The sequence below is a fragment of the Scheffersomyces xylosifermentans genome, assembly GCF_036884685.1.
Source record: "Scheffersomyces xylosifermentans strain CBS 12540 chromosome Unknown RJT20scaffold_8, whole genome shotgun sequence".
Classification (NCBI taxonomy): domain Eukaryota; kingdom Fungi; phylum Ascomycota; class Pichiomycetes; order Serinales; family Debaryomycetaceae; genus Scheffersomyces; species Scheffersomyces xylosifermentans.
The window spans coordinates 1,245,315-1,271,671 of NW_027042946.1; the positions used below are offsets into that span (position 1 = coordinate 1,245,315).

The 26,357-nt window shown below is 40.3% G+C and overlaps 6 protein-coding genes and 1 non-coding gene across 7 annotated transcripts; 5 read left to right on the plus strand and 2 right to left on the minus strand. All coding sequences in view use genetic code 12, as the record gives it.

The window, feature by feature from the left end:
* Positions 1 to 155: 155 nt before the first annotated feature.
* On the plus strand, positions 156 to 1,315 carry RJT20DRAFT_146985 (uncharacterized protein; the record flags this gene model as incomplete). The annotated part of the gene is made up of 2 exons (XM_064918895.1): positions 156 to 172; positions 247 to 1,315. 2 exons carry the CDS (start codon positions 156 to 158, stop codon positions 1,313 to 1,315), a joined length of 1,086 nt encoding a protein of 361 aa, XP_064772140.1.
* Positions 1,316 to 4,955: 3,640 nt separating this feature from the next.
* On the minus strand, positions 4,956 to 6,394 carry BRG1 (GATA-type transcription factor BRG1). Its single transcript, XM_064921130.1, has one exon. It carries the CDS (start codon positions 6,066 to 6,068, stop codon positions 5,052 to 5,054), a length of 1,017 nt encoding a protein of 338 aa, XP_064772141.1. The 5' UTR covers positions 6,069 to 6,394; the 3' UTR covers positions 4,956 to 5,051.
* Positions 6,395 to 13,322: 6,928 nt separating this feature from the next.
* Positions 13,323 to 13,394, plus strand: RJT20DRAFT_t161. Its single transcript has one exon. It is a non-coding gene; the product is annotated as a tRNA-His (tRNA).
* A 149-nt stretch (positions 13,395 to 13,543) lies between these two features.
* On the plus strand, positions 13,544 to 13,976 carry RJT20DRAFT_131552 (uncharacterized protein). Its single transcript, XM_064918026.1, has 2 exons — positions 13,544 to 13,592; positions 13,753 to 13,976. The coding sequence occupies exons 1-2, from the start codon at positions 13,550 to 13,552 to the stop codon at positions 13,944 to 13,946; spliced, it is 237 nt and encodes a 78-aa protein (XP_064772142.1). The 5' UTR covers positions 13,544 to 13,549; the 3' UTR covers positions 13,947 to 13,976.
* Positions 13,977 to 15,940: 1,964 nt separating this feature from the next.
* Positions 15,941 to 16,949, plus strand: RJT20DRAFT_131555 (uncharacterized protein). The gene is made up of 2 exons (XM_064918027.1): positions 15,941 to 16,080; positions 16,256 to 16,949. Exons 1-2 carry the CDS (start codon positions 15,972 to 15,974, stop codon positions 16,480 to 16,482), a joined length of 336 nt encoding a protein of 111 aa, XP_064772143.1. The 5' UTR covers positions 15,941 to 15,971; the 3' UTR covers positions 16,483 to 16,949.
* Positions 16,950 to 19,437: 2,488 nt separating this feature from the next.
* Positions 19,438 to 21,184, plus strand: CUE5 (ubiquitin-binding protein). The gene has a single exon (XM_064918028.1). The coding sequence runs from the start codon at positions 19,712 to 19,714 to the stop codon at positions 20,819 to 20,821; it is 1,110 nt and encodes a 369-aa protein (XP_064772144.1). The 5' UTR covers positions 19,438 to 19,711; the 3' UTR covers positions 20,822 to 21,184.
* An 871-nt stretch (positions 21,185 to 22,055) lies between these two features.
* On the minus strand, positions 22,056 to 23,375 carry RJT20DRAFT_65467 (uncharacterized protein). Its single transcript, XM_064921132.1, has one exon. The coding sequence runs from the start codon at positions 23,192 to 23,194 to the stop codon at positions 22,187 to 22,189; it is 1,008 nt and encodes a 335-aa protein (XP_064772145.1). The 5' UTR covers positions 23,195 to 23,375; the 3' UTR covers positions 22,056 to 22,186.
* Positions 23,376 to 26,357: the final 2,982 nt, after the last annotated feature.

Genomic DNA, 26,357 nt, shown 5'->3' on the forward strand with positions numbered 1-26,357 from the left:
CGGCTAGATGAAACTATCTACGATGACATTAACTGGAGTTGTTTATACTTGGAGAACACCGTCTGTGGATCGATAAGGTCAATTGACAGGCACAGGCATCGCCGATAGAGTTAGATAGAAGATGTTCCGGTTAAGAGTTCCTACGACAGTAGTCAATGCCCGGCGGTCTAGGGTTATAGCAAGCTCAGTATTGTTTAATGGTAGTGGTAGAAGATGGTTAACGGCCAGTAGTGTAAGAAGAACCAGCAGTAACTTGGCATTTGTATTTGATATCGATGGAGTTTTGATCCGGGGAGAACACGAAATCCCCTCGGCTCGCCCAGCACTTGAGCTTTTGAATGAGCACAAGATCCCATTCATTCTTTTGACCAATGGTGGTGGTGTTAAGGAGAAGGAGAGGGTGGAAAAGATCTCCAAGATCATAGGATTCCCACTCTCGCCATTACAAATTGTTCAGAGTCATACACCAATGAAGGCGTTGGCTCATAAGCATGCTTATGACAGAGTGTTGGTTGTCGGCGGTCCTGGTGATAAAGCAAGACACTGCGCTTTGGGATACGGATTTCATGATGTAATCATGCCTATCGACATAGTCAAGGCCACGCCAGCGGTTTCCCCGCATCACCGCTTTACCAAAAGCGATTTCGAGAACTATGCTGCTGATATTGACTTGGCCAAGCCAATTGAGGCTATTTTGGTCTTCAATGATCCAAGAGATATGACCACGGATGTTCAAATCGTTTCGGATTTGTTGAACTCAGACCACGGTGTAATTGGTACAAAGAGATCAATTAAGAAGTTGAAACATCGTGAGGATCCGGCTATCCCTATCATCTTCAGCAACAATGATTTCCTTTGGGCCAATGATTACCCTTTGCCAAGATTTGGTCAAGGAGCATTCAGAATCGTTATCGAAAACTTGTATCGCGAGGTCAACCAATTAAAGGATACCGAACTCTTACACTCAGTAATTATGGGTAAGCCGTTCAAAATCCAATATGACTTTGCTCACCATGTGTTAATTGACTGGAGAAAGAAGCTCTTGGCTAACGACACCGCATCTGAAACGCAAATTCTACCAAACTTGAACGAGCAGCCAAGAAACTCCCCATTTGAGAAGATATACATGGTGGGAGACAACCCGGCTTCTGATATTAAGGGAGCCAATGACAACGGATGGGAATCGATTTTACTTAGAACAGGAGTCTACAATAATGAAGATTTGGACACCTTAGTTGCAAAACCAACCGTCGGGGTCTACAACGACGTATTTGAGTCGGTGGAAGCTGTGTTAAAGTCTCACAACATTATTTAGATAGATGCAACCTATGAGAATTTATTTTACATCTTGTGCAGATAGTATTAACTAGAGAAGAATATTAAGTAGATCCAATTCAGTTGAATCTTACATACCGCGTATAGTTGCACATTTCAGATGTGCGAGAGAATGCCACACACGTCGCTGTGTGTGAGAATTATCACGGATAGCATTCTACAAGCAGGTGAGTACAATAATGCACGTCTACTAAGTTTCACCCATCCTATCCGATTTCTAGCACTATTAATATTGCGTGGATAATGTACGGTTGACACTGCCTTGCGATGGTATGTGAGCTGGAAATTTCTAAATATTTTGTAGCAACCTACGAAAGGAGACAATTTCAATTTGCGCTCACTGGGTCAGTATATGCTTCATTTAGGATATTTTCCATAGTGGAAGTTGGAATTCACGGATAGAGATAAACAAATTTATTTGTAGTGCAGCTGCCACGGCAAGTTTTGCCGTTAATATCTTGCCGGACCTTTTTAACATGAGATCGTTGACGGGGATGTGGCCAAACCTAAATTCAAAAATTAGCAAAATGGCCCACAAAATGGCCCACAAAATTCTTCGACACTGAGAGTTCGTCTAATGTGAATAAACGGCTATAAATTTAATAAATAAAGTGTGATCTCAACTAGCATCTCTAGGTTGAATCGGCAAGAAAATTCCAGATTTCTAGATGTAGCTATAGATTCCCACAGGATGTAACTTTACCCGCTTCAGACAAAAGTTAAAATGGCCAGAGCAGACACTTCCTATATGCGACCATCTTACACAAACGCGCACATAACCTCAGCGAAAAAAGGTTAAGAGAGGGTGCGATTGCGTTCTCTATGATGAGATTTAAGAGAGATACCAAGACCCAGAACATTGGAATGAATGAGGAAGAGACTGCGGATGTGGGACGGACGGGCGCTAATCCGGCGCTTGATGGTGCATCATCAAACAGAGGTCACTTACTTCTATTCGTTTTCTGTGGATACGGCCGAAACAATATTCAACGTTTTATTATTGACAAGAATGTTCGCTGGGTTGATATTTTCTGTCTGTATTCCGGCAAAGTTCACTCCCGGCCGTATGTTTGAACAGGCTCATATCCCAAGCAAGAAGAAAAAATATTAGCTTATGTAGGAGAAGACGTGAAACACTTTTGCACTGGTTGCAGGACCCAGGTCAAAGCAATGTTCCTGTAAAATAATCTTAGATAGATGAAAAGTCAGAGGATCGAGATTTAGTGTCATACAATTCTCAATTTACAGTGAATGTGTCCTTGCTTGGGCTATTTTCTGGAGAATGCGACATTTTTTGTCTGTCTTGTGTTAATTTAGCAGATATGAATACGCACCTTGCATCACTGTTGGATGTGTAGTTTTCAATATGTCCCAGCAACTTAAAATGAAAGAAAGGTTTGTTAAAACTTAAGTAGAAGCACATGATTCGGCTGGATAATTAAGAAATCTGATCTGATGTGATTTAATGCAGCAATAAAATATAACTTTTATCGTACTAGAATCGACGCTACACCACCGAGCCAAGATTGTCAGTGCATAGCAAAAAGCCAAAGGATCTCCCTAGGATCAAGATTTTGATTCCTCGTACATTAATAATTTCTAGTCGAATATTTCTGAGCAGTTGGTTCCTGTAAGATATAAGGCTATCTGGAGAATGATAAAGTTAGGCGATAATTAATGGGGCACTTTGAAGTACAGAACGGTGGATATTTTGCAAACTCTGGTCGGCTCACTATGAGGGATGTTTTATTTTTTCGCAAAATATATCGGTCTCCTAGCCATTTCCCCTTGTAGAAGGATCAAAAAAACTAATCGCTTCTAAGAAAAGATCAGACCCAGTGATATGGGTAATGCCTGCCTAATTGGGATGGCCGACACAAAAAGTTTCATTTTCCTCGCTTAATTGCATATATTGAGGTTTTGAGGTTTGTTGTCACTTAGTGCATCAACTGCAGTAATTCGCCCTTTGGGAAGAGTTCTTAGTGAGGAGTACGGTGCAAAGAGTCGTCATTATTATTAAGTCCTGTTCAATTGTAAATATCTACAACCGGATAATGCAGCATATGTACCATGCCGCGGAGAAGCTTAAAACCTTTACATAAGGTATTCTGGAATCATGCTTCAATCGTTGCACATCTTGTTAATCTTAGCGATGTCTGATAATAATCTCGGTCGACTTGCAAACTAACTATCCATTCTAACTGTAAAAATGACGATGCGGACAACCACTGGAAGTCGATTGAATTGGGGTATTTCAAGCTTTCTTAAGGATTGAGGAATGCGAGGTGGTACGCCTTCGTTCCTATTCCTTGGCCATTTCTGATCTCATCATCTGCAAGGGCGTATCTTTCCAACGAGCGGAGCACAGGGTGTATAGATTCTTGTTGAGGTCATCAGAAGAGGGGTTTGGGGTACCCTTTTGTAGAAGAGTTGGGCTATCTGCTTCTCCATTTCACCTCATTATCCCTTACATAACCATCTGCCTTGCAAATATGTCTGACTAGGGCCGCAAGATGCGATTTCAATCCTCAAGTCTGGGAGCTTTGTTGCCTGTTTGGTTGTTTTAGTGCAGTATTTCCATTGTTGCTATTAAATTATTATAGACTCAGTGTAAGATGTTCCCGGTGGTACCTACTTCATTACTACACATTTCTCTTGTTCCCGTAAATTACTGTACCAGGCCCTTCTTAAAATTCAGAGAGCATAAAACACATCGAATCATCTGTTTTTCATGCAGATGAATGCTTCCGCCACTATTTGCCGCCTTATTTGGCTGAGAAATACTTATGGAAGCCTCCTAAGATTTTCTAAACTCTTGAGTACATTATAGCTGTTTCTGTACCAACCTAGCAGGTGAGATAGAAGTGCTCGTTGTTAAGACGGCCGCAGATACTCCTCAAAATACATGTTTTTCTAGAGACGTTAAGGGTGCTCATTATTTTGCATCGGGTAAATATTCTTTCCGAGAAGTACGTGGTCCTCGGATAATATTTCCTATTGAATTTGATCTACTGGCCCTAAACTTCTTGGAAATGTGTCTCAACTTCAATTTAAGATTTACGTGTCAGGCTGTATAGGGTAAGTATCTTCTCTATAGTACCCGTTATTATTACGAAATGTGGTCCCCTAGATTCTTTCTACGTGTACCTGTAGTGGCCCAAAACAGTTGGGTGAGATTTGGCCCCTTCAAGCACCAATTACAGCTAGAATACACGTTATGGTGCCAAACCTATTTTCTACACAAAAGTAATACGAGAGCTTTTGGCAAATATGAGGCGACAGATATCATCTGTAGCTACTATACTGGCTATCGTCAATGACCCTTACTACATGCCAAAGTTTGGCTAGTTTTCAAGATTGTACGATTTTTAAAATTTCGTCCTGCCCAGATAGATTGTACTGTGAAATTTTGCACCTGCTAACAAATTTAACTGCAACAATTTCGCAGGGTCTAAGAGAATCATCGCTAAACGCGATCTCTCCATTTAGTGTTGAAGCACATGAAGAGGTGTACTGTGCGTGATAAAAATTGCAACACGACGGGTGAAATAGACGAGCGTTGAATATCAACACATTTCATGATATTTTATTCGTAAGTTGGTATGGAATAAAATAACTACATTACCGAAGAAACGCGGTTGAAAACCTGATTAAAAATGTATTAAATAGAGAAACGTAAATGGAATGGTAGTAAATGGGCAACAACACGAGACACACTAATGACGAATTAAATGCATGGAGATATGGGTAGGGTAATTAGAGTTCGATAAGTGAGACCCGTAATGGTTTGAGTTTGGGATGTGATGAGAGACTGGTGGTGGAAGTGGCATGCCTCCAGTTGGGGAACTAAGTGGCATTTGACTCGTAACATTAGGTGGTTGTATTTGATGGATAGACAGAGTTTGGTATGTTGCCATTTCAGTCTTGACACCAGTATTCTTTAAACTTTGGTTTAAAAGATGCTTCTTTATGCTTATTCTTCTACCGTTCTTGCCCTTGCACACCTTGTTGTTTAAGACTTCCTCGGCAGCTAAGGCAGCACCTTTTCTCTTTACAAGCTTAGCATGGAATAAACCACAAGCATTGCAAAGGGTCCGCACACCCTTTGGTCCTCTTCTCCACTCTGGGGTTTCTGTAGTTCCACATCTGTGACATTTATTAGTAGGCTTATTGATCACCTCTGGGATAGCGTATTGTGGGTGTGCAATTTGAACTGGTGAAGCACCATTTCCTTGATAATATATAGGTTGATGGTAGTATGAAGGCTGAGATGCTGGGTACCCTATTTGCTGAGCTGGTGGTGGGCCCGCGTGCATCACAGGAGATTGTTGGTATTGGTAGTATTGGTATGTAGGACTAGATGTAGCTGATGGAGTTGGCTGTTGTGGTGGTGTTGGCAATTGGTGGTGTGGTGCAGGTGGTGGTGGTAATTGTTGGGATGGGACTTTGTTATCGTAGTATGGTAAGGTAGGAGAAGGTAACTTCAGAAGACTTCCAATACTAGATGTGCTGGATGATGTTGACATGTTCCCAAGGACATAGTTAGATGGGTTTGTTTGCTTTAATGGGTATCTAAAGGAACCACCAGTGGTTCCTCCGATGTTAGGTAAAAGTCTAGAATCAGCTCTCAGTCTTGGTGACAATTGAGAAGGAGCATCGTTAATAGGAGAACGTGAAGTCAATTCACTTATAGATGGCAATCTTACTGTAGAAGCAGGTGCTGAGGAAGACATGATGTTTATATAATAGAAATTAGTTCTTTTGTTGCAACAAGTAAATGCGGAGGTACTTAATTAAAAATTAGATATCTCTAGGAATAAAGGAATGGATCTGATGTGAATTGGTCTTTGGAAAGTAGACTCTTCTAAAAAACTCTTGTGGAGTATTCTAATTTGGAAATAGAAGATAACCAAATAATGTTAGATAATTATAGCAAAGTTGAAGTCAAAAGCTATATCAAAAAGATACAATAAATACGTGTATTTATTTATGGTATACAATTTCTACAGGGTAGTGATATTTGGGACAAATTCTTTCTTATATATATTCTTGCTAGTTAGAGAATGGCATGTCTGCTACCAAACTTCATAGACAGAGAGAGTAAAGAACGTTAAATTATAAATCTTATCCTCTTCAATATTATGCATGCAAGTTCTGCAAGTATGTACGAATTTAAAATTGTGCGTCTCTCAAAAAATATTATGAAAAAATGACTCGTTAAAAAATAATATAAAATATAAATCAGACAGACACTGTTTTGCCAAATATAGAACTTCGTCCGACAGTGGTGGTTTCAGGTTTTATATGGACCCCTAGAAAAAATATTTTTATTCATATGTAAGAAAAAATGGCTTTATACCCTATGCATGCCCGCTTCTATAAGAGGAATCAGACTATTATTTTAATTTTTAATCCCGTCCATATTCATGCAAGTCTGCTCGTTTATTTGCAAGAAAATTTAGAGACCTTCTAGAGTAAAAATCAAGTAATGGTGACTTTTGTTAAGAATTTCACACTTGTTTGAATACTTCTTTTGGGAAAGAGAGAGTTATGCATAGTCTTACCTGGTAGTCTGGTTTCGAGTTTGTATTTGCATGGCTGGATTGTAATTATCTCTTCGATGGTTTGCGCCTTGCCATTGTCACATTGAATAGGATCGAGGGACATAGAGCTTGAGTTACATACATGGCCCAACGGTATCTATATCCAGGTCATTAATTTTTCCTGATCTGTGTAACGTTATATATTCGACCCACATATTCGGTACTAAAGGCCATCTGAGCTTACATGACTTGATGTTTAAGAAGCTATTATTTCGGAGAAGCCCGGCATTTCAAACAGAAAAAAAATAAATAAAAAATCGGTTATGGGACCAAGTTTCATGTGTCTCGGGCGGAACATGTAAGATTCTAAATTTGGAACCTCCTGTGGCCACAGCGATGAATTCTGGGTTCGATCTTGCATCCGAAGATTTTGGTGTACCGCAAGTTCTACGTCCACAAGGCTGAGACTTCTCTTTGAAGAGTATTGCAAGGGCTCTAGAGGATTTTATTCTTAATCTCCGGCGCGGGCTTTATGCGCTATAGTAACTTAGATAGTCGATTTCTCTTTGCCTAGTTAAGTTCCCTCAGAGGCTATAGGGAGCATCTTTCACATACATCGCCAATCCCCGTACCAACTGAATGTGATCTAAGCACCTAATCAGGTTTTACTGAGGGCCCTTTAGCCAACTTCGCTAATGATTTTTGCATTTTCAATTTAAGGTTTGATGCTCGCTTTACCGTGAAATCTTAGAAATGACTTGTTGTTCAAAAAGGTAACACATTGACAATTGGCCAATCCGGTGTGTAGTGACTTCGGTAAATACGTACTAAGAATTTTTGAAGAAGGCGACGTAGCAAGGAAAAGTCGTGGAGGCGGGTTTTTTTAGTAGCAATTGGTTGCAGAACTTACCAACATTTACATACTACGTATACGATTAAGTAATCACAAAGAAGCGAGCGAGTCGTTTGTAGGAATTTTCAAATCTTAATATGGTAACCGCAAATCATACTGTTTATTGGTTCTTGGGTGGAATTCAAGTAGACTTTCTTAGCACGGCTGTCATATTGAGATTCCATTTTGTCGTTTCTTAGTCTTTTTTTTTTTGAAAAGTGTAAACTGGGTCATCAATTGGAATACTGCCATTGTTAGTCTTGATCTCATGTGAATTTAAGACATTGCCTAAAACGATCCGTGGATAATGAGGTACCCATCAGTCTAGAGGCGACAAAAGACACATAAATCTACTTAGTTCTCTCTAGTGTCTACAATGAAAGACAGACCCTGTTATAGATAGTCGGACAATGACTATTGCCGTATTTTGCATGGATCTATTTAACAGGAATACAATCTTCTGAATATCCATTATCAACTCGTGAGTAGGAGATCTTTTTGGGAAATTTACAATGATTGTAGATGAATCGTACTTACAGATGCAGTTACCACAACTTCAAATCAATTCTAAGATTCAAATTATTGTCACATCACTACAGAAAATCAGTTCCATTCAGCTTAAACAAATATAATATGCAGCTGATATTGCTGTAGTTCCCTGAACCAACAAGTTCAACTCTTATTAAAATTCATTACATAAAGGATTTGCGCTCCTACATGACTTGCGCGTTTCCGTTCATATGTTTCAAAAAAGATGACCTCAAACACAAGTTGTAATTACTTTCGTCACTGAGCGTGCTTGCGAAGAGGCATTAGGGGTAGAGTTATTTGTAATTGCAGTTATCGTGAGAGTGCTAAAATTGTAATTATGAAAGAATGCATTATGCTAGATGGTTAAAGTGAGATACACAGCAATGACCACCGCTTATGAGATTAACCGAGGCTATCCGGAAACTAATGGACTCGCCCGAAATTCTCAGAAGCGCATTAGACCCAAAACAACAACCAAAATTCATACTGGAGCCATCATGTTGTGTTGTGAATCCATTTGAATGGAATTTTCAGAGACAGTTCTATAATGTCCATGATACCCAGAAGCCAAAAGATATTCTATGAAATTTGAAAATGGCTTGAATTGGAAATTATAATAAGTTACAATGATACTTCTCTATCGCGAAAGTTGCAAATCTCTTCGCCTCTCGTATTGTGCTACATTCTTTATACAGCAATAACAATGTCTCTAGTAGCCGACATGCCCTTCTATGCCACTTACTACATGTAAGAAGAGCACGCAAAAGAATAAAATAGCCTAAATAGTACTTGGGCACTCGCATGTTTCACACTTGCAAAAATAGAGCGTAGATCATTAAGTGGGGGAGAAAAAAAAATACAAAAATTCCATAGTTTCCTAATGAGGATTTATTTTGTGTGCTGGAAATGTCTGTTTTCCACTGCTTCATTTCCATGCATAACGACCGCCCAACAAAGTGTGCTTTTGCAAGTGGCACAGTATCAAAGGCTAGGATGTTCCATTAATTCGTAAACTCTATATCGCATCTGTTTTGATTTATGGTTTAAGTTTGAAAGGCACAACCGTCAATGTATCGTGGCTAGTTACTGTACACCACAGACACATTCTTGTAGAAACTAAGGAAAATTGGCTGTCGAAACTAAAAAAAGTATGTTGCTTCATCTTGAAACTTCCTTTAAGCAGCTTTACTTCAACAAGCATACTACGGCAACTTATAAAAACTGCATATGATGTGTATTCAACTCAGAAATGCGAGCTTTTAGCTTGTTACTAGTTAGATTTGAGATTAAATGGTGTCTATTGTAAACCTCGCGCATACTGGAAGGATAGCTACTCTTTGGGAAAAGTTGTTAGGATATCCGATTCTCCACGTAACTGCAAAGATCGCAACTTTATTAGCTTCTGACCCGCATTGAATCGAATGATCATTTATTTCACAAAAACTGGTTAATCAGTATGGATGCAAACTATTCCTGTGGAAACATGTTTAAGCCTGGTTAGACATTGGTGCCCCCAATCTACAAGAAGGTGCCTAAGGGTCCCGATGCACCTGTACGACTCCATCTACGTATCACAGGCATATGAAATAGATTCAATCTAGATAGTGTGTTCATCCTTGGAGCTTCAAAGTGCGGTGAGGGTGACATCCAGCATTCCTAAATCCGTTGTACAGTCAAAGTTACCAGCAAACATTAGTTCTACGCCTGCCTATGCATTATGCATAGGCACTTATCTTCTAGAAAGTATAAGATCAATGCAATAGATATTAACTGCAGTGTCGTACTGTATATAGAGTCATCGTCAGCAAGAGATCTAGCTCCTATTTCCCCTTCAATCGCAATTCCAGGGTGGTTTCAAATCTTAGTCAATTGTAATCTCCGGACTTCTGACCCTGTTAGGCAATGTTGGAAAATATAAATCCAATACGAATCAGAGGTATGTACTTGCATAGATTTTAGGGTCGATCAAGTGGACTTTCGAGCCATGTGCTCTCGTCTGATACAGTAGTTTATGCTCTCTGCCGTGTGACTTGTTGTCCTTTCACTTGTGCAAATGTCGGTTAAAGGAGGATCCTGTGTATACTTCTTCTAGAACAAAACTCACATTCAATTATTTTGTCGAATCCCCTAATTTTTTTTTAGGATTTGTTTGAAGGCTCCCGACAAAAAAATAATTCTTAATTATTCATTGCCCATAATGAAAATTCATGATCGAAGACAGGGGATATAGAGGGTGACTACTATGAAATCCAAGCAAAAGCTGAATACAAAAACTAGGTGTTTTGAAGAAGAATCCAGCCCCGGCGATGGTTGTTGCACCTTAGTGTCGAAAATGCGACAATTGAAATGTCGTTGTGATAATTTTTATTGAAATAAACTACTTCGAACGTCGATGGATTCCAGCCGACTTTGTTGAGTGAAAACCGCAATACATGAGCCCTCTTGCCAAGTACTTGCCAGTGGTCTGATTTTATCGTAAACGGCCCCTCTTTTAGAAATTCAACTAAAGAATGCAATGACATTGGAGTTTATCTATTGTAACATCGCGCACGATTCAGATGCATGTCTCGGGAGACAGTCCCGGTTCAAGTAAAATGCCTATTTCTGCATAGGCGTTGCATAACCGTATTGGCATGACAGAATTGGTACAATTCAGACACTAAACTAAACTTCGGAAAATTGCAAATCATTTTTATGCATTGTAGGTCCAGTTTATGTCTGAGGATCGGATAGCGTCTTCACTTGATTCAGTAGGGCAGTCGCTCTAAAGTCCGGATTATACCTATACTTTGAATTCACCATAGCACCACAACTGCTAGCTAGTGTAGAGGGCTGACCGAATATGAAACATGGATGTTGTTCTCTGAAACTTGGCTTCTCTTCCCCTCTCTGGATTAGTGTGACAGTTTTTTTGCGCTAATCAGCTCTGACTGTAAGCTTGTGTTCATCCTTGCCCACAGTTTACACTGTTAGCCAAATAGCTAGTGCTCTGACATGACTAGAAAGATCAGGGACTACAATAGATTTCATGTGCTCTTTCAGATTCATCTACAAACATTCTCGAGCCAAACACTTGAAACTTCTTGACCTAAAACAGTACAAGACCTGTATTAGTAGTGGCACAGTAAGCCAAAAAGTTCTCTATTTTGCACTTAACTCCAGTGCAATCAAATTGGTATCCAACAATAGTAACAAATGATCTACAGCGTCGCATACGAAGAAATAAGCTTTCTTCAGCGAACTAAGTAATCTTTTGCATAGGAGTGTTTCTGCTGCTTGAGGTTTGCGAACCATATTACACTTCAACTTCATTGTATCGCTTGGAAATATTATATTCGGAAATGTGTTCAAATAATAATTAGAAAGGCTTGATCAATACAATTGAATTAACAGTTGGGCAAAAAAATAAAACAGCAAGTAAATTAAAGTGTCTTCAAGTACATTCTGTTGAATGAAGTGAAGACGTTGCAGTATGCAACAGGGAGTTGGAATTCTTTCAAAGTTGAAGGGCTATTGAAGTCAAAGTGACATCATTCCAAAGGTTGTACAAAGGTAAACACAATTCCGCGGCGTGATAGTTGACTTTTGAATGTTAGCGGTATTCCACTGAAGTCATATGCTTGCTGGTTGCCTCACCTAGTGGAGATAAACGGAGTTCCTTTTGTATGCTAAACATTGGGGTCTCCATGTCCCCCAGATTTCGTGTTAAAGTTTGTCAAATGTTAAATGGGAACCAAAGTCTTCTTGGTTGTAATGCTTCGAAGAATGATGATTCTCTTTGGATTTCGATAATATTGCTTAGCGAGCTCATCATCGAACCAAAAGAAGCATAGAAGCATTGAAGCGTATAAGCAAGGAAGCGTAATTTAGCAGTTATTGACAATATTTTTAATAGAATTGTAAAATACATTATTGCCATCAACAGATCATGGACAAGAGCTTTCAGTGACAAAATACCAAAGAAGACCTCAAGTACTTCCACATACGCTAAATAAGCATCACAGTCACTCCATCATATCCATCTTCTTATCTCTTCATGAGTTCGATATGGCAACTGTTTCTAAGGCTAGATAAGTTACTAGAGGAGGGGAAGAACTTTCTATGGTGATATAATCACGTGACATGAGTGATAAACCATAGATTGGTTGATAAAATCTGAATTTTGAATGAAAATCACCACTTCAACCTACTAGAATCAGCTATCACATCCACAGCTTCCCAATAAATGTCTATTATATTCAAAATACATCAAATTGATGAAGTTTTTTTTTTTTTTTTGAAGGGGTATATCTTTATTCCTAACTAACTAATCGAATAGAGAGAAAAGAGAAAAAGTGATCAGTACAGAGAGAAAACCGGGGGTGAAAACTCTCTGCCAAAACCCTTTGGGGCAATTCTCTCATCTTAATGGATGAAAAATTAGAGGATGTAGGTGATTTAGTATTTGTAGTTGATAAAGGATACCCAGGTGTTGAATTCAGCGTCGGTCAAGCAAATGTCAACCGCCCGAGCTCGTCGCCGGGCCGTTAATTTCAGAAGGGCAAGTAGGTATCTATTGATCTTTTTCATTTGATGGAAAGTATTTTCTGTACTAGCAAATAAGGTGTGCCATGTGAGAGGACGTGGTGGGCCAAAAACGTTCCAGAGTCGTTTAACCACGCCGCAGTCTTCGTGTAGGTGGGAAATATAGCTGGAAGAGATTGTTTTGCAGCATAAGTCGCATTTGGAGTCTCTAGATTGGGCATGGCGAGTGTGACCTAAGTTAAAACGGTGCAAATCCTCCAGGTCATATGGATAATAGTGACTGAAGGTCTTGAGTTTTTTCCAAAAGGGACCCCAAACTTCCGGGGAGAGATTGAGGTCAGCGGTCCATCCCTTTGGGACAAGCCACTTCCTTAAGCTCAATTGGTGTGCTCTTCTTCTACCTTTGAAGGTGTTCGCACCCTTATATTCGTTCAAAACCTGCTCACGTGATTATGAAACTTTGTCAATAATCATTAAAGTTCATGTTTTATAAATCAGCCGGTCTAGTATAGTGGTTAGTACACGTCGTTGTGGCCGACGAAACCCAAGTTCGATTCCTGGGACCGGCAGTTTTCTTTTTTTTTGGAACCTCAATCAATCCTATATACAGGAACTCAATTCTTTCTCAATAGAAAATCGAAAAGCCAATGACATTTAGCCATTTTTTGAGTCAGATTAGATGAACTCAAGGACGGAGACAACGATATAAAACAAAGAAATTAAGATGACTGCTGCCCATTCCGAGAAATACGAATATCCAGCTATTCGTAAGTACTTTTTTTTGAGGAGAAAAACCGGGTGAAAACTGGGTTTGTTGAGAGTGTTTAGAGAAGATTGATTATCCAACATCGAAGTGGTGAGAGGAGATGGCTCTGACGTTCAGCTCCATAGAATTGACCCGAAGACGTACTAACCGGCGTTGTTTAGCATCCGTAGAAGAATTGGACGAGCACAAGGTTCCATTTATCCACAGAGACAAATGTGCGGCTCACTTGATTAACTATTATAAGTGTCTTGACAAGGGAACGTCGTACTGTTCTGCTACCAAGGACGAATTCTACAAGTGCCAATATCTTGCATTGAAGGAGAGACTTGAGAACCACACCAAGCAAACACAGTAAGTTTACCACGCAAAAGAGGAGGATGAGCAAAAGGATGGCCTATTCTTCCGGTTCAATTGGAGCTACACTGGAACTTCCCATTTGACATACCAGTAATAGTATCGTTGCGATATTTATTCATATTTTGGCACTACAGGAATGGCGCAGACGGAAAGCAGCTACTACTCACGGATTATTGATGAAGTTAAAGAAGAGAGGAAATTGTTGGAAATCATTTTGCAACTCTTCTGTTTCAGCTGTTTAAAGAAGTTGATAATTTGTGTTGATATGGTGCATTCTACCTGAGTTTCTTTCTATTAGCATTTAGAGTTGCATGTTCATCTCTTTCTACATACACAATGTACATTTAGTATTGAAATTTGCGGAGGTGAGATGTAAACGTTAGAGGTGTGAGACCTAGAGAAATGAGATGAGAGATATGAGATATAGAGTTGAATTGATTAAAAGTGAACATCAGAGGTGCGATGTGTTCACACTGTTCTATGGCCCTTTCTACAAGTTGATAGAGGCCTATTATTTCTATCCTTTGAATTGGATCTTATTGGGGGACATAAACTGCTTAATTTATCTACTTTTCTTGATAAACCAACCTATGTATATTCTTCGATCTTCTTCCCAAGACGGTAAATGTCACTGTTCCATTCTTTCATTCTGTTATTCTCTCTCAATCTCTCAATCTCTCGATCTCTCAATCTCTTGATCTCTTAATCTCTTAATCTCTTAATCCCATAATCTCTCATCCTCTCAATCTCTCATTCACTTCTTCTTTTATTGTCTTTCACCCTCTCACATACATAATGAAGAACATTAGACATATTAAATTTTCATTTTGCAACATTATGCCAAATACCACCAACTCAGTATACACCCATTTTTTTCCAACCAGTTGGCAACCAAAATACCCAAATTTCCACCGTTTCCCTTTTCCAAACCTCTCGTATCCCATTTTCATCTGGCTTCTCAAAGTCATCTGCTACAGCACACCGCAATTGTTTTCACCTTCTACATTCACCTTCTAGAATTATCTACCTTCTACAGAAAATTGCACCATTCATTCAACTCATACATTCTACACACCATTTAATTCACCTATTTATTGCAAACTTCACACCGTTGCCACCTTCTCAATTAACTACATTACACATCCACCATTCAATCAACTTCTACAACAACTCACACCAAAATCCACCCATACATTAAATTCCAACTTCACGCCATTCAGACACTCAGAGACTCACACACTCACACACTCACACACTCAGAGACTCACACACTCACACACTCACACACTCACACACTCACACACTCAAAGTCTCACAGGCTTTTCACTCTCACAGTCTTTTCATACACATATTGTTTTTTAAGGTAGATGTATACAGTGGTTCCAACATTAATTCAATTTTGCAGCTCGCGGCACAAGAAAATATAAACCAACAACATGTTGTCCTCAATACTAATTTAGTTGAAGGGTAGTATGAACATTACTAGAGTTTTATATGAATCAAAAAAGGCCCCTTGTTTTACTAATAAATGAAAACACTGTACATTTTCATGTACATGTATATGCCTATCTAATCACTGACAGGTCACACAGTTTTGCAGTCTCATAGTCTCAGAGTTTCAAATAGTCACAGATTCAAACACTCACAGATTCAAACACTCACAGATTCAAACACTCACAGATTCAAACACTCACAGTCGCACAGTCTCAACTCTCTACACACTTGCAATCTTATACACCTGCACACATCACACAACAATACACTACACTCACTAAGTTACGTTCACACACTTCGTTCACTTCTCACTTCTCACACACTTCTCACTCACTCCGTTCACTACACACTCACTTCACTCACTCACTCACTCACTCACTCACTCCCGTTCACTACGTTCACTCCGCTCGTTCGTTCATTACGTTCGCTGTTTGCAACACATTTTATTGGCTCTTTTCCCTCCTGCAGAAAACACCACTTTTCCAATGAACCTGCCGCTGCGTAGAAAGTGACAAGAAATTTGAATTTGATGGTTGTAAATGATTGTTGTAAAAACAAAGCCGGTGCCTTTAGCAGTATAAAACACGGAAAATCGGGAAAATCCAGTATCATGTCGGTCACAGAATTCCCCCCACTTCGTATGTAGCTGGAGATAGCGAGAGAAAACGAGAGAAAACGACAGGAAACGGACTGTTTTGATGGGAATTAGCGGTGACTTGAAAGCATGGAAAGGGCCGTAATCCAACAACAGCATCAAAACAGCGGCTAATCGTGAAATCACCCTAAAAATTCATATACTAACCCCCTGTTTAGTCTCAGAAGACGACTTGCAAAAGTACAAGGTCCCATTGCGTTGGAGAGACAGATGTGCCGCCTACTTTGCCCTCTACCATACATGTCTTATCAGACAATCAGCAAACTCGTCCGTGGACTGCAAGCACGACAAGCACTCATGGGAAGAATGTGAAAACTTGGACTACATCAGAAGACAGCAGGAATTGAAGCAGGTCAAGGAGCAAAGAAGGGCCGAATTGAGCTAGATGTTAAACGGGCTGGGTATGGGGTTCAACCGGGCTGGGTCGGGACTTAACCGGGCCCAATTGGAAATCTGTAGCGAAGAACATATACAATCCGTTTGTTGTATTGATTCCAGCGTTGTTCATTATTCGTATGGTATGGCTTCAAGATTTCTAGTGTAGATTCATGAAATCGGTGCTAATGAACTTCAGAAAATGCCTTTTGCCCTATCCATTATTGTATCATTACGTCAAAGACTCCTTCATTTAGATCTCACGATCATCTCTGCATTTACGACAAAAAACATTCATACATTCACGATAACGAAGAGACATTGCCGTAACCAGGCAAGTTATCACCACCCTTCGATTTCCAGGAAGACCGACTAAGCGGATTGAACTCCGTATGGTTTCATAGGTCCATTGGTTTTCATCATTTTATTCAGGTATCTTTATATTTAAAGTTTAGTTAATATCACATAGATTAAAGAGAGACTGTAGGGTGAGTACACCGGTAAAGCAGTATGAATATGGGCTTGTTCAACCATTCTTCTAGTAGGAAGGTCTTCTTGTTACGTTGATCCCGTAAACTGATGAAAACAAGACAAACGAATGTTTCAGACATCGAGAGAGTAGATTCCACCAGTAAGCAGTTATACATTTATATTCTCAGAGCATTGGATTCAGCGGAGTCGAGCTCTTCGCTACTGAACGAATTCGTATAAGAGATCCACAGGGTAACCTTCATTTAACCTGAACACTCCATTTTTCAAGCTTATTGGTCTACAATACAATATGACACTACAGGTTCGTTTCTTGTTTCAAGGACACAAATAGTACCTGGGATAGTACTCCATCCATCCCTGTCCGTTTGTGCCCCACCAAGGACTCGATATGAACATCTTTCTACTCAAGTTTACTCCTCTAACGATTATTCTACGAAGAATGTAGAGCCCGCAACAAGCGTATCGAAGCATTGACGCTCCGATACAACAAAACGTCGGTTACGGGTTCCATTTGACATCACTTTGCCTCCGCTGTCCACACCCCGAGCCAATTGAAGAAAATGGCATGGGGCTCTATCTAATGGTCGGAGAAATTAAAATTTACTATCTGAAGAAGAAAAAGAAGAGAAAAGAAGAAGAGAAGAGAAGAGATGGTGAAAAATTATTCTTGTTAAATATGCGAAAGAGTGGATGGGTGTGAGAATAGTGAGGGAGTGAATGATGAGAGTAGTGAGAGTGAAATAGTGAGAGTGGATTAGTGACAACACCAGTGAGGGAGTGAATAGTGAGGGAGTGAATAGTGAGAAAGAGAATTAGTGAGGGAGAGAATTAGTGGGGGAGAGAATTAGTGAGAGAGAATGAGAGGGAATGTACTGAGAATTCACTAGCGATACAGTGATTTCGATTTTATGAAAATTGCAACTAGAATGATTCATAGATTCATACTAATCACAAGAAATGATTCAAACCTACAACATGATGTTCTAAATAGTGATCTGCTTGAAGGGTAGTGTGAAATTCAGTGGGGTTGTGATCTTTAGTGTGGTTAATATGAATCAATTCTGGCGCCTAGTTTGATAATAAATGAAAACATGGTAATACGAGGGAGAGAACAATGAGAGTGCACAGGGTGATAATGTGACGCTGGAATAGTGAGGGTGAGGGTGAGACTAATCGAGTGAGAAGACGGGAGCGTTCAGTGCAAATAGCGAGAGTAATATTAGCGAGAGAGTGTGAGAGTGAGACGATAGACGATAGACGATAGACGATAGGCAGATAGAGAAAGAAGAAAGAAGAAAGAAGAAAGAAGATTTGCCAGAATGGTGTGGAGAGATTCAACTTGATCCGTCAGTGTAGTGAGTTTAGTGATGAATTTAGAGAGAGAAGCACGTCAATTGGAAGAGTGAATGAGAGACTAATTTAGTGAGATGAGAGAGACTGAAATTACTGCTGCGAGTAATGAGATAGATTAGTGACAAGAGTGAGTGATATTTCATTGTAAATCGTTGTAATTCGTGATATTTCATGGTATTTCATGGTATTTCATTGTACTTTTCTGAACAAGTGAAGCACTGTGTTGAAATAAGTACTACGCTTTAATTCATTCCGATCTTTTTTTAAGTCATAGACTTCTACAGACTACGAAATCATACCCACCAATAAAGAGAAAACATTAGAAAACATTGAAATACACACAAACGACATCCACATTCATACACACTGAGCATACCAACTCACAAAGAGTTACCCACTACAAATAGTCCCACACTGAGAAATCTCATCGTGTGAGACGATTCACATCGACACTGACACTGAGACTGAGAATGACACCCACACCGAGAATCACACTACACCCACACATACCTCTCCATTAGTTCACACATTAACAAGAGAACCGTTTAGCCCACTAACCCACCGACACAGGAACAGTACAGCCCCCACTAACAAAGGAACTCACTTCACAATTAAACGAAATAACTAGTAACTCACTTCACCACTAACAAAATACAAAAAGCAACCCAGTAATCTCTTATCCATACCACACAGCCCCACAGCCCAGTCCTGTGCTTATAATCGATCACTAAACATTTGCTGACTCTCCCTCTCTTTACCTTCACAATTAAACCACAATCTCCCTAAACTACACCATGAAAAGTGATGAACTCTCCCTAAAGAACTCTCTCCTCCTTCCCCCAATCTCTCTCACTAACGTCTCATATGACTCCCCTATCTCTCACTGATCGTTCATTATTTTCACTAATCTCTTGGTATTTGTCTGTTTCTCGTTGTTTCTCACACATTCTGGCACAATCTCTCACCATCCCCACCTTTCCTCACTAATATCCTACACACACTCTCACCATTTCTCGCCACCCCATATCCTCACTCCTACTCTCACTACTCTCTCATCATCTCGCATTAATATCTCACACACACTTTCTCACCTCTCACACCATTCTCCTACCATCCCTCACTAATCTGTCGCTTTTATCACTAATCTCTCCCACTTTCCTCACCATCCCTCACTATTTCTCTCACTATTTTTCTGACCACTTTCCCTCCGCGATCTCACTAAACAATAAAATCAAATTTAACAATTCTTTTCATCATTTCACGCAACTCCTTCTTTTCTTCTCCTCAACTCCACCAAAAGTACTTGTTTCTCGCCGCAAAAACCACTCAATTGCTCTATATCACATCCCCTCTACAACCTCATCCCCACAAACCTCAAGTAAAACCACCCCGAAATGGCCAAAAACACTGTCCCCAAAGAAGAGTTGAAAGTGGTCTCTGGTGAACCAGTGAGCTCCCTCGACGACACTACGGCTGCTCCAGCACCCAAAGAAACCAAAGAAACCAAACCAGTCGAGTCAGAAATTCCAATTGACGAGGCCAAACCAGCGGAACCGGCCAAATCCGCCGTTACTGACGTCGTGGACGTCCCTCTTACCGAGAACAACGATGACGATAATGGTCCTCCACAACCTCCTCGTCCCGTCGATGCTGTCACCAGAGTCACCAACGAATTGAAGGAAGCATTCCCCAATATCGAGGAAAAGATCATTACTGCGGTTTTAATCGCATCCCAAGGTGTGGTGGACCCGGCTTTCAATGCCTTGTTGTATATATCTGATCCTTCGTTCAAGCCTGAGATACCAGAACCAAAGGAAGCAGTTGCTAGTGTTGGAGGTAGCACTGTAGCACCAACAGTCTCGGCCGGTTCTAAGGGATTGACGGAAGACGAGCTTTTGGCCAGAAGACTCCAAAAGGAATTTGAGAAAGAAGACGCCGCTAGAAGACACCGTCGTGCTGACAGAGAGAAAAGGAAACAACGCAAAGAGTTCAGAGATCCTAATGAATTCGACGATAGTCCTGACGAGTTTGACCAGATTAAACAGACTTTCACTCAAGGTTTAGAAGAAGCCAAGACTACACTCAACGGATGGGTTAGTGGATTCACTAAGCGTTTCGATGGAGAAGGAAATTCTCAGCAGCAAAACCAGAAACAGAACCCTAAGCTCTTTGGAGCTTTGGGAGGATCTTCTTTCGGCAATGAGAACACTAGAAAGGGATCGAAGTTTGACGAGGATCCAGAAATCATCTCTCATGACTTCCACCACCGTATCAGCTTGCACGACAACGACAATGAGGACTTGCCAGCTATGCCAAAGAGACCGCTGGCTGATCTCAACAAGAAGTTGCCACAAGAACCACAATCAGACACCCCTACGTCTGTTCAAGGTTCTAAGAAGTGGCAGCCTTTGGACTCAGACGTTCCAGCCAACTCTGATGCTTTCTTAGTCACTGACAGCGAGGAAGAAGATGCTGATGCCACTAAGAAGACCCCTGTTTTGTAGGGCTTAAGAGATGTTAATGAAGTAATCCTTAAGATCAGTTTCGTTCTTAATAATCCGGTGCAAGATTCGTTATAATTGTATGTCTACTTACAACTTACACTTAATGCCTAAAGGTACAGTTTGTCTTGAGCCTACACGAATTTATGTTTAATGTTATATCTTTCCTTGCTTTCTATATATGTGTTAATGGATATTTCAACGAGATTCCTGTGAATCTATGTGAATGTTATATGATGGTTTGCTCTGTAATAGTGTTTCTTGCTTTCATTGAACAAGTAAGCTTACATTGTAATAATGACTTTATATCGTTTATCTATACATTTTTTTATTTATAATAATCATATTTATTCTTTCAGTTAGTTACCTATGTATAATATCTATTTACTAACAATTCCTAAGCAATTAGTCACCATTTAATGTTCCATACTTCTTCACCTTAAAGCCACCAATGCTCATTTGTTTATGTTCCTTATCCTCGCAAATATACGGTGTTACTATAACTTTTTTTGGATCTCTGTCTTCCTCTGATATCACCATTCCACTGCTCATACCTACTCATACCACTAGTCATATGCCCATAAAATGACTTTATTTCCCTATATCTTTCCAATGCCATGGTCCCCTTCCCATTGAAAAATGTAACTCCGCTGGTCTCATACCCTTCTTATCGTGAACCCCTGCTACTTGTAATAATACATCTAATCTGTAGCTTATACATATGACGTATTTCCTGTCAAAGACGAAATTGCAGGTTACGGTATGACACTAAATCTCGCTATCGCATACCGATTTCTATCTACAGTTTCGGAGCCACTCTATAAGAGCTGCAAAAACTGGGGTTGAAGCTTTGAAGCTTTGAAGTGAGAACAAGAAACGGCATGGCTGATAGGGTACATTGCTCGAGAGGGGTTTGTGGCTCGTATGGTTTTGACGTCTCTCTCTCATATAGGGAGTCTTCTGTAATTTATTTTGGACTATATATAAAGAGGAGCAGCGTTCTATATTCGATATATAAGTGGGGGATGTATGAGCAGGAAATAAACAAATCGAAACGAAAAACCTTGGGCACGGCGGACACCGCTAACAGAATTAAAGCAAGCTAGCATAGAACTATGAACAATGCACGCCAGGGAGTCTGGCGTGGTAATATTTTGCAATCCAGAAAAGCAAACAAGGGAAAGGAAACAAACGAGTGGCGTAATATAGTAACACATGGGGACGTAGAGCATGAGACATGAGAGTGGATGAAAATAGCATGAGGGGTGAACATGAGGATGGGAAAGGGGGAGGGAGCATTAAGATTTGGATGGCAGGTACTTGGAAACATTTCAGTTATGATGGGAGACATTTAACGGATCAAATTTCTTATCTTCCACACTTATCCTCTTTGAATAGTTGCAACGACTTATAAGAGCTCATTTTCCTCTCTCGCTCTTCGTGTTCTCCGACTTTACTTTCAAAATCTCTGCTTACATGAGATAAACTCGAGTGATACTTTGACCAGTCAACAACTGGACAACGTACAATCTTATGTGGAGTTGGAAGATGTAAGTCATTGCTCAACAAGCGCATGAAGAAAGAAACTACTTCTTCCTTGTTGTCATTGTCAGCGTAAAGATCACGGAGTCGGGAGAGTTCGACAATTTCGGAGTCGATGCGAGACTTGGTTGTAGAAATGAGGCGATGGGAAGCTGTAAGTGCTATGTAATCTGTGTTTGTATTGAGGGATGGGGTGGATGCTGTGCTGGATGTTGATGTACCTGTTGTGGAGATAGTTTCGTTAGATTTTGTATAGGTAATACTTTCTGAGGATATCACTTCAGTGTCAATTTCCTTGCTTATTGACCCAGGAGGCGTGATGGTAGCTACAGTATCGAATTGGTCGCTATCAACCTCACTATCAACATTTACTACCTCATCCGAGCTCATCTCGTGATCATCATCTTCCTCCTTTGGTGTTAAAAGCGGAGAACCCTCATACACCTTGCCATCATCGGGCAAGTCAAAGGAGACACTCTTGCTTCTGCATTTAGCAGGAGAGGATGGTTCAGATGAAATATCAGTTGGAGAAGGTGATCTTTGTTGTTCTGGAGGTGAAAGGGGACCTTGAGTTATTTCAGGATGGTTTTCAAGCCTGATTTGATGGTGCTTGACAGTTTGATGCTGTTTGGATGTGATTGAAGTGGTTTGATGCAGGCGTGTCTTCAGCGTTACACTGGTTGATTTATTATTATTCGTGGTGGCGATGGACACTTTTGCCTTCTTGTGCTTATTATTCTTTGCGTTATTCTTTGTGTTGGAGTTGGTGATGTCCTCAAGCTCGTTGAGCTTACGCTTTGTGTGGACTTTGACGTCGCGAAGGGATGCTGCCATGTTGATTATGAGAAGGGCAACGGCGACGACAGGGATTAGAATTGTGAGTGTTGGTTGTTTGTCTGTGAATGGGACTAGGACTCGAAACGATTTTTCAGCGAGTCCAAGTTACCAGTAATTAGAATGTTGAAGGCTCGATGTATTTTTCAAGGAAGAACCGGTAATAAGTTAAGTAGAAACTGATCTTGATCAGGAGACACCAAAATAAACGGATTTGCTTCTGTAGATTCACTGTGTATCTAACCGGAGTTCAATTTTTCACTTCTGAAAAATGGAGGTGGCAGTTAATCAATGCAAGACTGAAATATCGATATCAAACTGATTGTACAACCGCGGTTTAGGCTCTGAATTCGTGGAGGATATGCCAATCAAGGATACCGACAACAATTTAAGGCCAAATGGTGAAGTTACAAGCCGAAATGGATTCTGGGGGGATAAAGTAACGAGTTACGGCGTTACTGGGCAGACATGGACTTTTTGTCGGAATGAAGGAGACTTTCTTCCTTTATTACTTGAAAAACAACGAGATGAAGTCGCTTTTTGGCTGCGTTCAATTCGTTCCTGTGGCAAAGTAACTAATGAAACTGATCGGAAAACGAAATTTCACCTTTAAACGGATCTGCTCTTTGACAATTTCTGAGTTGTCGATGATGGCGATTAACAATCGGAGATGGCAGTCTTCTCTCTTTGTCTTTCTTTTAACGATATCGACTCAAGAAAAACCAAGTTACTACAACAAGAGATCTCTCTATATTTCAATATATGAATATTCCAATATTTCAATATCGATAACTGCTATTAGACAGTAGATAGTTACAGAACAACAGTCAGAACTTCTTCTTAAAAGATCAAGACGACTAAAACGACGAGAACGACGAGAACGATGAAACGATGAAAAACTACCAATCAACAGTAATGATGCTGTTGTCAACAGTAGTGAAATAATCAACAGTAATACTATACTATACTATAATCAACACGACGACTCAATTCAACTTAACTTAACTTAACTAAACTCAAGTCGTTTATATATATATCTCCGTGTCTCAAATACTATTTAATATAATTACTGTCAACTGTTACTATCAACTGTTACTATCAAATTTCTCTTAACTATCAACTGTGACTATCAACTATTTCTCTTAACACTTCTCTTATCTCTTCGCTTCTCTTCACTTCTCTTTCTCCTTCTCTTCTCCTTATGACAACCCTCACCAGAAAAGAAGAGTGTTACCAAAAAATGGTCGTTACAACATTCGTTTGCTGGCGGGTAACCAAGCGGGCAGGGCCAGGTCGTGCGGCGGCCGGGGGTGATAAGGGATGAGATCTCAATAGGAGAGGGGAATCCATATTGCGCAGAAGAAAAAGGGGAGGTGCGGGAAAAAAAATCGATGGTGGCAAATTATGAAACATCCGTGCCGCAACAATAAAAGTACGACATAATGCGGTAATATGCAGGTAGATAGTATGGTTTAGACAGGGGTGAATGGTATGGTAGTAGAGGGATAAGTTCACAATTCACATTAGAGGAGGATGAGGAAGAAGAGAGGGGGGAGGAGAGGAAGAATAAGAGGTGAGTAGCGGATTTGAATGTGAAGCTTATTTATTTTTTTATTTTTGTGGAGGTCTTTTTTTGGTGGAAGACAGTGTTGTGTTGTTGGCCGGGAGCTAATGTGAAAAATTAGGGTTTTGGAATGAATGTAATAGTAAAAGATGGATGTTCCAAAACTGATTGAAATTCTGGTATTTAGGTATGCGAGTCAGTAAACGGTAAGTAAATCTAGCCATAGAACACCGAACAACTCCTTATTTTAAAATTCTCGTCCATTGTCCAACACGTTCCCAGTAGACAAATATATTGCGGCATGGATGTTCCGTGAGAGACGCAATAGTGCCGTCTAATCGCATGGAACGTAGTATGGAACAATCCAGAATTCTATACAGCGCAGTAGCGTGCAGTGGTGAAGAGAGTAGTTGTTGATTTTGATGGTAGCGGAGACAGAGGCAGTAGTGCAGTTGTGGTATTTTTGCAAGCAACTCAGGAGATACTGCTGGGAGCCCCAGTCGTACAACCAAAACCCAATGGAAGATGCAACAAAAGCCCGTGGTACGTATAGGTGCACAATCTTGGCAAAGGGGAGGCTTTCAATAATGTAATAAAAGCATTTGTTAGCTGTTAATCGCCGAAAGATCAATAGCACCAACATTTTTCGTCGTCGTCGTCGTAACTTTTAATTGTGACGAGATAGGTCTCCTAATAGAACAAGTTGGTCGCCAGACAAAAGTAATGTAAGCTCTCTTTCTTTCAGATAGAACAATCTAGAATTGTTGCGGGACCTCTCTCACGTCAACTATCGCTTCCCCGGCAACTAGACCTCTCCAGTATCTCCCAGCAACTCGTCCTCTTCAGTACCTCCCTATTCCCTCCTTTAAAACCTTCTCAAACCTTTTCAATGCCTCCTCTTAGTGCCATTACCTCTCTCATTGCCTCCTCAGTACCTCCCTCAGTGCCCCACCATAGATCATCTTATCAATGTTGCAACCGCAGCACTTTACCTTGCATCATTGCCACTATACATGTTACCGCAATAAACCTGCAATCTCCCGCTTTTCCACCGTTCACCGTCCACATTTTACGGGTTACACCGCTTACAACCGATCCTTTTCCCGATAATTTTTGTCGGTACCGAATGAGGCAATCGGCTGCAAATGGGCACCGGCTGGTAATTCTGGGGCAGTGCAAATGGTATGAGGATGAATAGTTTATGGACAGTTTATGGATAGTTTCACTTGATAAGATACGGAGGCAGTGATGATAGGTGCATTAAAATACAATGTGGCACCATTTGGAACAAAAAAGACCACCATCACTTGTAACTGGAATTGTCGTAAGGTGAAGAACTACAGCCTCCCATCAATTGCCTATTTGGACATCAGATCGGGGCACCGCCCAATGCATCTACATGAAGCAAGCTGATAAAGATATGAAATACAAGCAAGGAGCTGGACACCGCCTTGGAAACTGCGTTGGCTTCAGCATACAATCAAATAGAATGGCAATCGATCTACTAGTCCAACTTTGATAAGCGACTGCGTCTATTTCCTTGCCAGGAAGTAGCTGATCCAGAAGTCTATAAACTACGGCAGAGACATACATTACATC